Genomic DNA, 13,114 nt, shown 5'->3' with positions numbered 1-13,114 from the left:
GAGGCAAAATTGTTCAGTGTGGTGGAAATGATGCCACAGATGTAAATGTAAAAAAAAAGAGATATAAATCATTATCACACAAACACACACAAATATATAAATAATGTTTTTATTTATTTATTTATTTTGTAGATTTTCATATGGTGCGTCTCAATCAGCTCCTTAGCTTCCTAGGTCATGAATCAGTATGTTGTGTACATAAGGCACAGATAAGGAAAGTATAAGGACCCTGGCTCACTACACACAGATGGTGACATGACAACATCCTCACTGTACAATGTCACTACTGGTGTCACTGATGCTCCCTGGTTTTCAATGTTTTAGTGCACTGGAATGATTTTGTGATTAAAAAAGTCCTTACAATGGCCGACTCCCTGATCAGTGCCCTGACTACTATACTTAGGGTTACTGCTGGGTTTCAGATTGTACTTGCAAAATGTAAAAATTGTGAAATTTGAATAAAATAAAAGACTGCTGAACTAGAGAGCTTATTGAGATGCGCTCAGAGTCTAGAGTCAGAAGTCTGCTCTTGGATGTCTTTGAAATTAGTCACTTCACTATTGAGTTATGCTGGATGTAATTTTCATGTTTGTAATTGCAAAAGTGTGTGTGTGTTCTGCTGCCTAAATGCTTATCTGCTTATCAAATTGCCTGCCAGCCAAATCCAGAGCAAACAGAATAGATGCTGGGAAGAGATTGTCTTTCCAGATTTACCTGCCCTCACAAAGCTGGGCAAAATCAGCGTATGTGTGTGTGTTTATGAGATGTTAGACTATCTGCTTGTATTCCTTTGAAGTTAATGACCAAATATGTGAGTGTTTCTGGCACATTAGGGCCCATTACTGGCTGTGGGCACTCGCATATGTGAGTGTGTGTATGTGTGCGGTTTTATGGTCTGTGCTCACAGTGGCCAAAGCGTTTGATGGTACATGTGAAGGTCCTTAAGAATGTGCATGTTTGGTTTCATATGTGTGCAAATGTGCGGGTGGTTTTCGAGAGGAGAGACAGCTGCCTTTTACTGCCCCAGGGGGTAATAAAGGAGGAAGGAGAGCCAGTTATTTGGGGTCTTTTATAGGGGCAGGAGGTAGAGAGGGGTTGGTTTTATTAGGGTCACACAGTAACCAAGTACAGCTGCAGGCATCACCCCTAAACCTCTCCACATTCCAGCATCACCTCTATTCCTACCTTTGTTTTTCTTTGTAGGTGTGATTATTTATATTAATTTCTATATTTATGTTCTTGACTGTCCTGGATGGATGTACTGTGTATTATAGATATACAGTATATATGTATATGCATGTATGTTGGTCCTCTTTTAATTTTTTGGCCCCGAGTTTCCATTCCCTCTTATGATCTTGCTCCTTGTTAAGCACATCTGCCGTTAATCTTCACCTTGTAATCCGACTGGCATTTCCTGCTCGGAATGGATAGCTGGCTTCTTTGCCTGGATCTATTTTATTTAACAGCTTTATCCCATTCGCTAACTTAGCTTCCAATAAATGACCCTTGGTCGACACTGTTCTGCACATCCTCGATACGGCAATGGAAATGTTAATGTTTTGAATGGAAGATCAGGTTACTGGGGACTTGTGGGTGTTTTCCATCCATTTTTACATTACAATACATTTACATTCCATTCATTTGAACAGTGATTCGTGAATTAGAAGTGTAGGGTCTTGCAAAACGGAGAGCTGAAAGACAGGAACCAGAGAAACAGAAAGTGACAGTGATGAGAAAGAAAGACTGAGATGGAAAAATCAGGGAGAGGGTGGAGAGGGACAGACAAGTTATTCTAGTTACAGCCAGCTGGCAGAAATACTAAAATAAGATGTGAACCCACCAGTATGTCTGAGTGAGAAAAGAGAGTGAGAAAGAGGGTGGGTTTGTTATAAAGGTCAATGCATTTCTATAATTTCTTATTTTGAAATAAAATCATTTATTCCATTGACATCATGGAACAACCACTAAGCTTCTGTGTGGATAAATGCTACTGAATGACAGAAAAACACATACTCTTGGCAGTAATCTTTATTGTTCATGCACAGAAATATGTAATGATTGTTGAAATTGTTTATATATATAAAAAAAACATAATAAAAAGAGAGTTTTTGATGAAACTTCCGATTCAGGTTTTATTAAAATATATACAAAAATTAAGGAGGAAAAGAGAAGACTGGGATTGAAGATTCAGAGGTTTCTAATCAGAATTGACCCTTTGCTTAGCTCCGCCCCCTTTGGAACTGTTTCTTATTCAGACAAGATTTACAGAACGTCACATAGGAATGAATTGGAGATTTCCATGAACGGCAGGATTTTGAGTGAAATGTTGATTGAATATTGATTGGATTTTGTCCTTAAACAGGCTGGAATGCTGGAATGAATTTAAGTTGAAAAGCATTTTATCAGCCATTTTTCTTTAAACAAATTGTTAAATTATGCTGTAACGTGTAAACTTTGGCAACAGCAAACCAGAATGGAGGCTAACACATCTCACAATGAAAAATTGAATTTAAAAACTATCCAAACACACAGATTCTCCAGTGTTAGAGACCAAAAGCCTGTTTAAGAAAATGGAGGACGGCAACAGTTGCTAAAGTAGGATTGGTCGGTAACATTTTAAGACGGAGCATAGCAAAGGGTCAACCGAGGAGACTAAACTACAAACATAACATTTTCCGAAGGCATACCATACATTGATGTACATTCTTAAGGTGCGGTTACATTCACATACTTTTGCAGGCAAAAAACATCCATTGTCTGTTGTCATTAGTGTAATGATGTATGCATAGCTCACACAATTCACTTTCAAACCAAGCTCCTTTCCATTGGTTAATGCTGTGAATCCTCAATCTTGTGGATGGCTTTTGAAATGTCTGGATTTTGTTTGCAAAAGCTTTGCGAACTACGATAAATGTAACTGCACCTTTTCTAATATTTTTCCAGTGGAGATTATGGACTGTATTACCAAAGGCTGATTTCCAAGCTTTCCAACCCTCAAAAGTGCTTTTGAGCCCAAATGATGTATTTGTTAAATGACCAATCAGGGCCCAATTAAATTGCTTGGATTTCTGGAACCTCACATGAATTATTTGCATGGCTCTCTGATGTATTATTCAAATACACTGTCAACAAAAAAGCATGAAAGAAGAGATGAGGAAGAAAGGAAACAGATGATATAAAATCACAGTCAATGTGGTTAATGAGGAAAGAGAGTGATCTGGATGGGTATTCTTCCTTTTTCCTCATACTTTCACTCTCTGATATAAACTCTTGTGCACACCACATCGTCTGCGGTCATGGTCTGCAAAATAGCAGGAAATAGACTATTAAAAGAAAAAATATGATCAAAGACCAATGTGTGTTTAAGAGTCACGAGGATAACATATAATAATAGGAATGAATCTTACCAGAATCAGTTCGCCGTCATTAGTTATCTCCCTGGTCCATGAGGTTTTTGGACCCTCGCCCTTCTGCAAAGTCTGTTCACAACTAATCTTGCTGTCTGTTTCCCAGCGAGGAAAGCTCTGAGGGAAATAGAGACAGACAAATATGTAAAGGGCTGGTCTTTTCTTTGCTCTGCTTTAATGTGTGACTGTAAAAAAGAGAGAATGAGTGAGAAACAGATCAGTGCCCATGAGAATGTGAGTTCCAGAGGTGGAGGTTGAAGGAATGGGTGTGTATCCAGTTTGATAGCTCCTCTGAGATGGAGGGTGTGATTGAGTCCACATCAGATTACAAACACAGACATAGGTTCTTGGTCTTTTGAATGTTTTGGAAAAAGAAAACACAGATAGACAAATGTTGGATGACGTCTGAAGTGTTTTTATATGGGTGTGTATTTACCGTGCAGGGACGTCCATCCACAGTGGCCTCATTAAACTCATGTCCAACTGTGAAGTTGACATGGGTGGTCCTCACAGAGGTGGAGGTCTTGATTGAGAGTGTCTCTCCATCCTGGGTAATCTCCACGGATGGCTTTGACGCTGCTGCGACCGCAATCTTACGCAGCATCACGTTCACACCTGACAAAACACATCAGAATAATCTCTTGAAGAACACTGAGTACTCTGGCGTCCGTATAACTTATGGGAAATTCTCCATTCTCGACTTTTTGAGAGTGATGTTATTAGGACTGGCTGTGCTCCACACATCTGCGCTTTATAATGTCCGATGTCCGATGACATCACCTGATATAAACCTGCACAGTGGGAAAGCAATTTGACAAGCTGAAGCGCCCAATAAATAAATAAATAAGCATGGTAATGATAATAGCACATTCAATTATGTTAACACACACTAGAGGTTGCCTGATATTCTGTAATCACAACAAATATAAAACATATTTAAATGTTACATTAATAAACCAATTTAATTAGTCATTAATTAGTCACCTATTTTAATTACCGTTTTTGACACAAATAACACAATAATTGGTTGACTACAACAACAAAGACATAAAATTCATAATTATAATCTATGTAGTTATGAATATGTACTATTTATTTACTAATATTTATCTATTATTATTAGTAGTAGTAGTAAATATTCACACTTGTTATTATAAGTATTACTTTTGTCTTGTTTTTCCTCGCTGGAGAGAGTGCATTTGATGGATAAATACTCATTCAAACAAAATTAATTATGCAATAAATAATAATTTGATTGATTGATTGATTGATTGATTGATTGGTTGGTTGGTTGGTTGGTTGATTGATTGATTGATTGATTGGTTGATTGATCGATCGATCGATCGATCGATCAGGGTGATGTTGTTGGGTACTATTCTTTAAATACCTATCAAATGGTGACATTTATCGGTAAGCCCAATATTAAAGGAATAGTTCACCTAAAACTGAAAATTCTGTCATCATTTATTCACCCTCAAGTTGTTCCAAACCTGTATGAATTTATTTCTTCTGCTGAACACAAAAGAAGATATTTTAAAGAAAATGGGTAACCAAACAGTTTATGGGCCATACTGACTTCCATATTATTTTTTTTCCATACTACTGAAGTAATTGGGGCCCATCAACTGTTTGGTTACTCATTTTCTTTAAAATATCTTCTTTTGAAATTCATACAGATTTGGAACAACTTGTTGAGTAAATGATGACAGAATTTTCATTTTTGGGTGAACTATCCCCTTTTTGGGTGAACTATCCCCTTGCATTTTTGGGTGAAACTATAACTAAGAGAAAACCTGAATATTGGTAAAATGAGTTCTAACATGCATAAAACATTCAACTGTACATTCAACATAGCATAATTAATTTGCTTATTCCTCAAGTATCACATTGTTACTTTCCAAAAAACACCAAATGTTTAAGTTTGGTTTGAGAATGTTTACTCTGTATAAACCAGCCTTTACAGACAGACACATTAAATACTGCATTTCAAATGGAGTCTTGCCATGTGTGTGTGTGTGTGTTTGTGACATATCAGGACACAAATTTGTATAATGACATGGGTATAACATAGGTATTACAAGGAGAGGGTGACTTATGAGGACATTATCATGTCCCCATTTTTCAAAAGGCTTATAAATCATACAGAGTGAGCTTTGGTGAGAAAGTAAAAGTGTGCACAGTTTCCTGTGATGGTTAGGTTTAGGGGTAGGGTTGGTGTAGGATGATAGAAAATACGGTTTGTACAGTATAAAAACCATTACGCCTATGGAATGTCCCCACAATTCACAAAAACAAACGTGTGTGTGTGTGTGTGTGTGTGTGGGTAGGTGAACGCATTGAGAGGGGGAAGTTATTCAACCAGCCACAGGGGATGCTGTAATCTATTAAACCTTCCTGACAGGAAATGGATAGAGCACAGTGTGGAAGTAGGGAAGGGCAGAGGCAACAATGAAAAAAAGCATGGCACAGTTGAGGGAGGGCAAGATTACTGACAAGAGAAGAAAAAGGCACAAGAACAGCAACAGAGACATAGAAAAGAGGTATTCAAGTGTGGAAAAAGACAGCTAGATATAAAGAGGCCAGTCTCTGTGTATGTGTGTGTGCATCGAGTAGAATTTCACACTACTCACCTCACACACATTCCCACCTGTCACCAAGGGTAAATATATACACATGAAGGCAGACAAGAGGGAGGCCAACATTTAGACACACATTCAGACAGAAACGCGGAAACAAATTGTCAATTACTCCAATGACTTTTAGCATAATCCATTAGCACACACACATATTCTCATATGATAAACACAAGAAAATGTCAATGTAAATTGTAAGGCAGAACCTTGTTAAAAACATTAACTAATAAAGTTAGACTGACTCCTGTCCTGTCAGATCAAGCCCTGTTTCAAACCCCATAACTAACTGAGAAAATATGTCAGAGGAGTCAGACGGTCAGGGTCAGTGTCATAGGTTAAAGGTCAAAGGAAGCATTTCAGAATAGAGGGATGGAGATGAGGACGATGAAAGGGTGTGGCAACAGGTCGGGCCCAGCTGTGCACAGGAATATTTGTGTGGTGAAAAGAATTTTAACGCGTGCAAGTTATATGAATGTGAATGTGTGTCTGTGCGAAACATTAAAACAAGTCACAAATTTCATTCCTCAATCAACCTGTCAATCATGCACATTCCTCGCATATAGCCACACCCCTTCGTTTTTACGATGACATATGTCCTCAGAAGTTCGTGTGGCTGCAGATCTCATCTCCTGCAGTTTGGGGTATTCATATAATACATCATGTTCCCATGTCAGAAACAGCGGGACTCCCTCTCTATTGTGCTCCGTCTCCGCCCTCTTTAACCTGTCTGCTTCATTTCATCATTCTTTTGAATGGTGAAATGAAGGACCCATTCTCCCTTCTTAGGGAATCTGCTTCTTTTGTTCGACACAGACTGTTGAAGAGGGGTGTTTGGGTGGCAGCAGTGCCCTCATTAAATCGGCCGTCAGTCAAATTTTGGGAACCCATAGACAAACTTGGACTCTGGCTTGAGCAATGGTAAGTATTTAAACAATAATTTCCGAATTGGTCGAGAAATACAAGTGAACCGACTTTCCAACATGGAATTTACTCAGGAAAAAAGTGAGAGCGCGAGGCATTTTTCTGTCCTGAACACAAACACAAACGACTGGACGAATCTTTAAAGCACCAGTCATGGCAGTAGGATCATATTGCTCAAGAAAATGAAGCTAAATAAGCTCAGTACTGCCAAATTTAAGTGCCAATTGCTTTTAACCTGACTAGTTTCATTAAAAAAGTTGGAATAAATACCAGTGCCCTGACTATAGTAACACATATAAAAAATAATAGGCTACGTAATAAATAAGTACTAACATAAAAATAGATACTAGGTAGTAAAACGGTTTGGCATAGGCTACAAGAGAGGTAGTGCATTTGTTGGCCTGTAGCGCAATCCATGCCCGCGCGTTTAGGATTGATTAGCGCACTCTCTGCGCGCGCCGCCGGCATCATGATAAACACTTACCCAGTGCTTTGAGAAGCTCCTCGAAGTTCTCGGAGCTTTTCATTTTCCAGGTACCAGCAAAATCGGGGATTTTGCGATCCATCGTGCGTTCTTTCGAGCCTTAGAGTGTATCCCACTATTATTCTCTCTGGTGTGTGGCTGAGTGACAGTCCTTGATCCTGACACCCTCCAAAAATACCTGCAACTTTGATTCTGAAAGCAGATCCCACTGATAAAGTTAAACTGATTTTCCTCCTTCCTCTACCCTTTTATTGCTCTCTCTTACGCGGTTGACAAGAGAAACTGAAGATGTCAATCGGTGCCTTTTTCTTCCAGTCTAAGACTTTCATTCAGTTCTTCCAAACGTTATAGCTTGCGGTGAATAGGTTGAACCTAAAATTTGGGCCAGTTATCACGCTTAATCTGTGAGCGCACACACCCCTTTTTTTGAGAAACTCCACCCTTTCTTTGCCCTGTCAAATCAAAGCGCCAATGATACTTCGAGATGATCTTGTCCCGCCCACACCACGCAACATGTGCGCGTTTGAAAACGCCCATTAGAGCTCATTTTAATGTTATTTATTTGCACAGTTTTCCTGAAATATTTCACGGAATACGACTTTGTACGACTTTTTGTACATTAAAAATTGTTGCCTTAACTTACTTTTTATTCCTATTTATCTAGCCTTTCTTGCATAGCCTTTACCAGAGGTTTTCAATCACCCTCAAATCATGCAAGGGTGCCTCATCCTAAGATTGAAAAGGAATCTATATAAATTCATACTGTGAGGGGGGGGAAAAATTATGTCGAAATATTATTTGGAAAATATTTAGTAAATTTTTCCTAATTCATTGTAGCATTGTACTGTTAGATGCATTATTTACATATATTATACACACACACACACACACACACACACACACATATATATATATATATACTTTTTTCCTTTTTTTAATAATATTTTTTTATTTATGTAATGTAATATATATATATATATATATATATATATATATATATATATATATATATATATATATACTTTTTTCCTTATTTTAATAATATTTTTTATTTATGTAATGTGTTACATAACATTTGGGGTTTATTCATTCATTTATTTTACTCATTTTTTTTTAAACATTTTTGTAAATCTTATTTAGGGGTGAATTCAGGTTGATTGGGATCTCAATGGCAAAAAGTGTCTCACACTGTAAAAAGGAACTGTTGATTTAATTAAAAAAGTAAGTTACCTGGTTGCCTTTAAATTTGGAGTTCATTGAAATTAAAAATTTGGAGTTAATACAATGAAGGCGATTGATTTAATCAACAGAAACTCAAAATATTATGTTATCTGAACCACATTAATTATCTAAAAAAAAAAGAAAAAAAGAAAAAGGATGATAACAAATCATGAAAATATTTTTTACAGTGCAAACACCCTGAATTTGTCCTATTATTATTTATTTATTCATGAACAGTTTTTCTCCTAACATTTCCAAGGACTATAGTGCCTAGCTCCCTTGCGGTCCCCTGTGAGCCCCGGACCCCAGTTTGAAAACCCCTGGCCTATACAGTTGGCAAATACACAAAATATAAGGGGGAATGTAGGACAACGAAATGAATAAAATAATTAAAACGGGTATTTACTTACATACAAATATATTAGCCTATATAAACTACAAAATATAAAAATCTATAATATAAAAATGAATTGGTGTAATTTGGGGACTCACAATTATTGTGGTGTTGCCCCTCCCTTCTTTTATATATATATATATATATATATATATATATATATATATATATATATATATATATATATATATATATATATATATATATCAAGTAGGCCTATAGGCCTAGAATAGAATAGAATAGAATAGAATAGAATAGAATAGAATAGAATAGAATAGAATAGACTTTCAACAAGACCTAATGTGAACATAGGATGTATTCTAGATGTCTTTCTCTCTCTCTCTGCGGCAGACAAGCTGTGTACAAATAGCTGTTGGACACACAAATGTAAATATGAGCATAACATTTCAGGCCAATTTGTCAGACTGATTGTTAAAACAGAGCTCTGTCAAGTTCAGTCCATCTTGTCCATTCCCGCGGTTATCTAAATCAACGCACACTCAAAGCTCCTGTAACTGGACCTGCCTCCGTTGTGGTTACCGTGTTCCCCGTTTTGGGGCTGAGGGAGACACGGAGGGTCTTCTGAGGGAGGTGGAAATTCCAGAGATCTAGACGGGAGCAAGAGAAGGCGAGTGAAGGGAATGACGCAGGCACAAAAGGTGACCTGGCAGAGGCCAGGAGGTTGCAGCAGTGTCCCCGAGGGTCTTTAGTCTCCCCATCACCCCTGCTGTTGAAGCGGAAGAAAAGAGCTAAGCATATGGGGGGTAGGGGCTTGGTAAAAGGTGGAGAGGCGAGGTTTGGGTCTCTAATGAAGACGTGCGCCATGGAGACTGGATGATGAATGTGAGCCGTACAAAGAAGTCGTTAACCATTTACTTTTGATGGATGGTCTTCCGAGCCACAGCGAACTGCAGATTTTAGTGCGCGGGTTACCGGGGTGACAGCATGGACCGCTCGCGCTGTGCAGTCACAGTGTTGCCAGGTCCGCTTATTATAAACGAGTTTGAGGTTTTTTTATTTTTTATTTTGAAAAGTCAACAAAAATGGGCAATTGTGAGTCCGTTGTTGGTGTTATTTACAGAATACAGTAGAGTTTCGAGGGATTGCTGGTGTTTGACAATAAAGTATGACCACTAATAGCAGCTTTCCAATATCCCAAAGACCCCATAGGCCCTAGTATTCAAGCCACACTGTACAATTCTGATCACACGAAAATGCGTATATCATTAATACGAGACGAGTGTGTAATCTTTTGGAATGTATAAGCCAAAATGAGTTTTGGCGTGCATATGATACGCACTTTATGGCGTATCATATGCATATGTTCCCACACCACTAATCCTACCCAAGACTACCGAGCGTGTTATATAGATGCCATAAAGTGCGTATCATATGCACGCGAAAAACTGCATATCATATGCATGCCAAAACTGATTTTGGCGTATATATTCTAAGAGATTACACACGCGTAGGCCTACTATTGATACGCATTCTCATGTGATCGTGTTGATTATCAGTCACCATAGATGTATAAAATTATTATTAATGATAAATACTGTTTTGTAATTATACATTTATAATTAATTAGGTGTCCATTTGTTATAGTATCCTCTATGTCTAAAATGTTTTAAGTAGGCTATTTTTGTAAAAGGATAATTATTGAAAAATATTTCATATAAGTTGCAACAATTTAGCCTAGCCTTATATAACTATATATAAAAATGTTTATATTTTGATCGGTGAAATTTCCTTTTCCATTATTCATAGCTAGACCAGACTGCTTGTTTTTTCTTGCGAAATCTGGCAACACAGAATCACTCAATCGCACGCTTCAAAATACTTTCTTACTCACAGCCCCCCACACGCTTCAGTTTTACGATTATTAGTTTTAAATATCCCACACAAAGTTGTTTCTTATTGTAGGACTTTCTTCTCGCAGAGAGGAATGTAGCCCTCTGGGGTCGCGGCCGCTGACTGAATGTGTACAAAGCGCGTCGCTTGTATTACAAGCACTTGACAGAGATAGCGCCAGGCGATGCGTCACACATCACACACCTTGACGATTGTGTTCACACAATAGCTTCATGTCCACACATGTTTCTCTGCGTACAACAACAACAGACGATAGTCATTACACTCTCATATCAATGGAGCTATTTGTCTTCTTATCGCCTTTCTAATCTCATCTTTACGGCATCCACTGGTGTCTCTGTAAATTACTTGTTAGCTTGTTAGCTGCAGGCCTGTAAGAAGAGTTATTAACGGTATATAAATACCCCAGTAAAGGCACTTAGAGGGTTGTACCCACCATCATGCATATGTTCAAAGATAAAAGCATTCCTGCATATAGGAAACATACGTTTGACCTGGTGGTTTGGAAACAGGTGAAATGGGAAATTAGCAAAGCATTTCAATTGTTGTTTCCTGGTAAACATTTACAATATCTTGCCTGTCCTGGGTGGCCCTTGACACCGAACACCCACTTGCTCCTCTTTTCTATTCTCATCCCCCTTTCCCCCCTCTCCGCCTTACCCGTTTTCATCCCCACCCACTTATCTTTTGTTCTTTTGTGCTTAGGTCATTTTTTATTACTTTGTTCAGGCCTGGTGAAAAGAGGAAAAGAATATGTGAGAGAAAGAGATCAAAGCCCAACGGGGAATGACAAAGATGGAGAAAGGGATGAGAGAAAAAGAAGACAGAGAGAGAGAGTTGAAGGGAATAAGGAGAGGTGCTTGGCAATGAGGGCATAAATATTTCTGTGCACTTTGAAAGAGGAATTATGGTTTCATTTTACATTTCTCTCACTTTCCTTCCCTCTCTTCCTCTCTCTCTTTCTGCTTCTCACTCGTCTTGCCAAGAGCTCAGCAGGGTAAGTGATACTCCACTCCGGGGACTCACATAACCCCAAACACATGCCACCAGCACACTGGTTTACACGCTTACGCCTGGAACACCACACTCAACTGCACCTTTTCTTATCCATGACACCACACTAATATGTTGGTTTCATTATGTTTTGAAAGGCTATGATTTTTAAACGAAGGTGTTCCCAAAACACTAACATGCCCCCAAAACTTCACGCCATCCTGTCAACATTATTTGAAAGCCTTTCAAGTAGTGAAGACCACTTCAAAAGTCCTCACAAGTTGATTCTCGACTTCTTTGTGAGAACATTTGACTCTCACAAGTGTAGCCAAACCTACACCCACACACCCACGCTGATATGTTTTTGTCCTACTTATTAAAAGTTAATTAAAAATGCTATTCACATACTATTAGTAATACCTTCTACGATAACTGTCTTAAATTTTTGTATTAAAATTAATTTTGTTATTTTTAGAAATGAAGTAAAAAAAATTATCAGGGCGATACTTATATCAAAATATAATGTAATATATATATATATTTTATATATATATATATATATATATATATATATATATATATATATATATATATATATATATATGTGTGTGTGTGTGTGTGTGTGTGTGTGTGTGTGTGTGTGTGTGAAATGTGAATAATTTTAACAAAATAAGAGCGATCAAACAAAATGCATGTTATTTTTTATTTAGTACTGTCCTGAGTAAGATATTTTGCATAAAAGATGTTTACATTTAGTTCACAAGACAAAAAAAATAGCTGAATTTATTAAAATAGACCCGTTCAAAGGTTTGGGAACCATTGATTCTTAATGTGGTTACCTGATGATCTATGACTGTTTTTGTGATGGTTGTTCATGAGTCGCTTGTTTGTCCTGAGCAGTTAAACTGAGCTCTGTTCTTCAGAGTCTTCAGATTTCAATGATTTTTTGCATATTTGAACCCTTTCCAGCAGTGATTGTATGATTTTGAAATCCATCTTTTCATACTGAGGACAATTGAGGGACTCAAACACGACTATTAAAAAGGTTCAAACATTCACTGATGCTCCAGAAGGAAACACGATGCATAAGAGCCGAGGGGTGAAAACTTTTGAACTGGATGAAGATGTCCAAATTTTTCTTATTTGATGAAATATATATATATATATATATATATATATATATATATAT

At 37.6% G+C, this 13,114-nt stretch overlaps 1 protein-coding gene across 1 annotated transcript; it reads right to left on the bottom strand.

The window, feature by feature from the left end:
• Positions 1–2,022: 2,022 nt before the first annotated feature.
• Positions 2,023–7,795, bottom strand: crabp2a (cellular retinoic acid binding protein 2, a). Its single transcript, XM_067393350.1, has 4 exons — positions 7,446–7,795; positions 3,844–4,022; positions 3,408–3,524; positions 2,023–3,301 (listed from the first exon to the last, which is right to left on the bottom strand). The coding sequence occupies exons 1-4, from the start codon at positions 7,525–7,527 to the stop codon at positions 3,251–3,253; spliced, it is 429 nt and encodes a 142-aa protein (XP_067249451.1). The 5' UTR covers positions 7,528–7,795; the 3' UTR covers positions 2,023–3,250.
• Between the last annotated feature and the right edge of the window lie 5,319 nt (positions 7,796–13,114).

Source organism: Chanodichthys erythropterus, chromosome 2, assembly GCF_024489055.1.
Source record: "Chanodichthys erythropterus isolate Z2021 chromosome 2, ASM2448905v1, whole genome shotgun sequence".
Classification (NCBI taxonomy): Eukaryota; Metazoa; Chordata; class Actinopteri; order Cypriniformes; family Xenocyprididae; genus Chanodichthys; species Chanodichthys erythropterus.
This window is presented reverse-complemented; position numbering and strand designations above follow the sequence as displayed.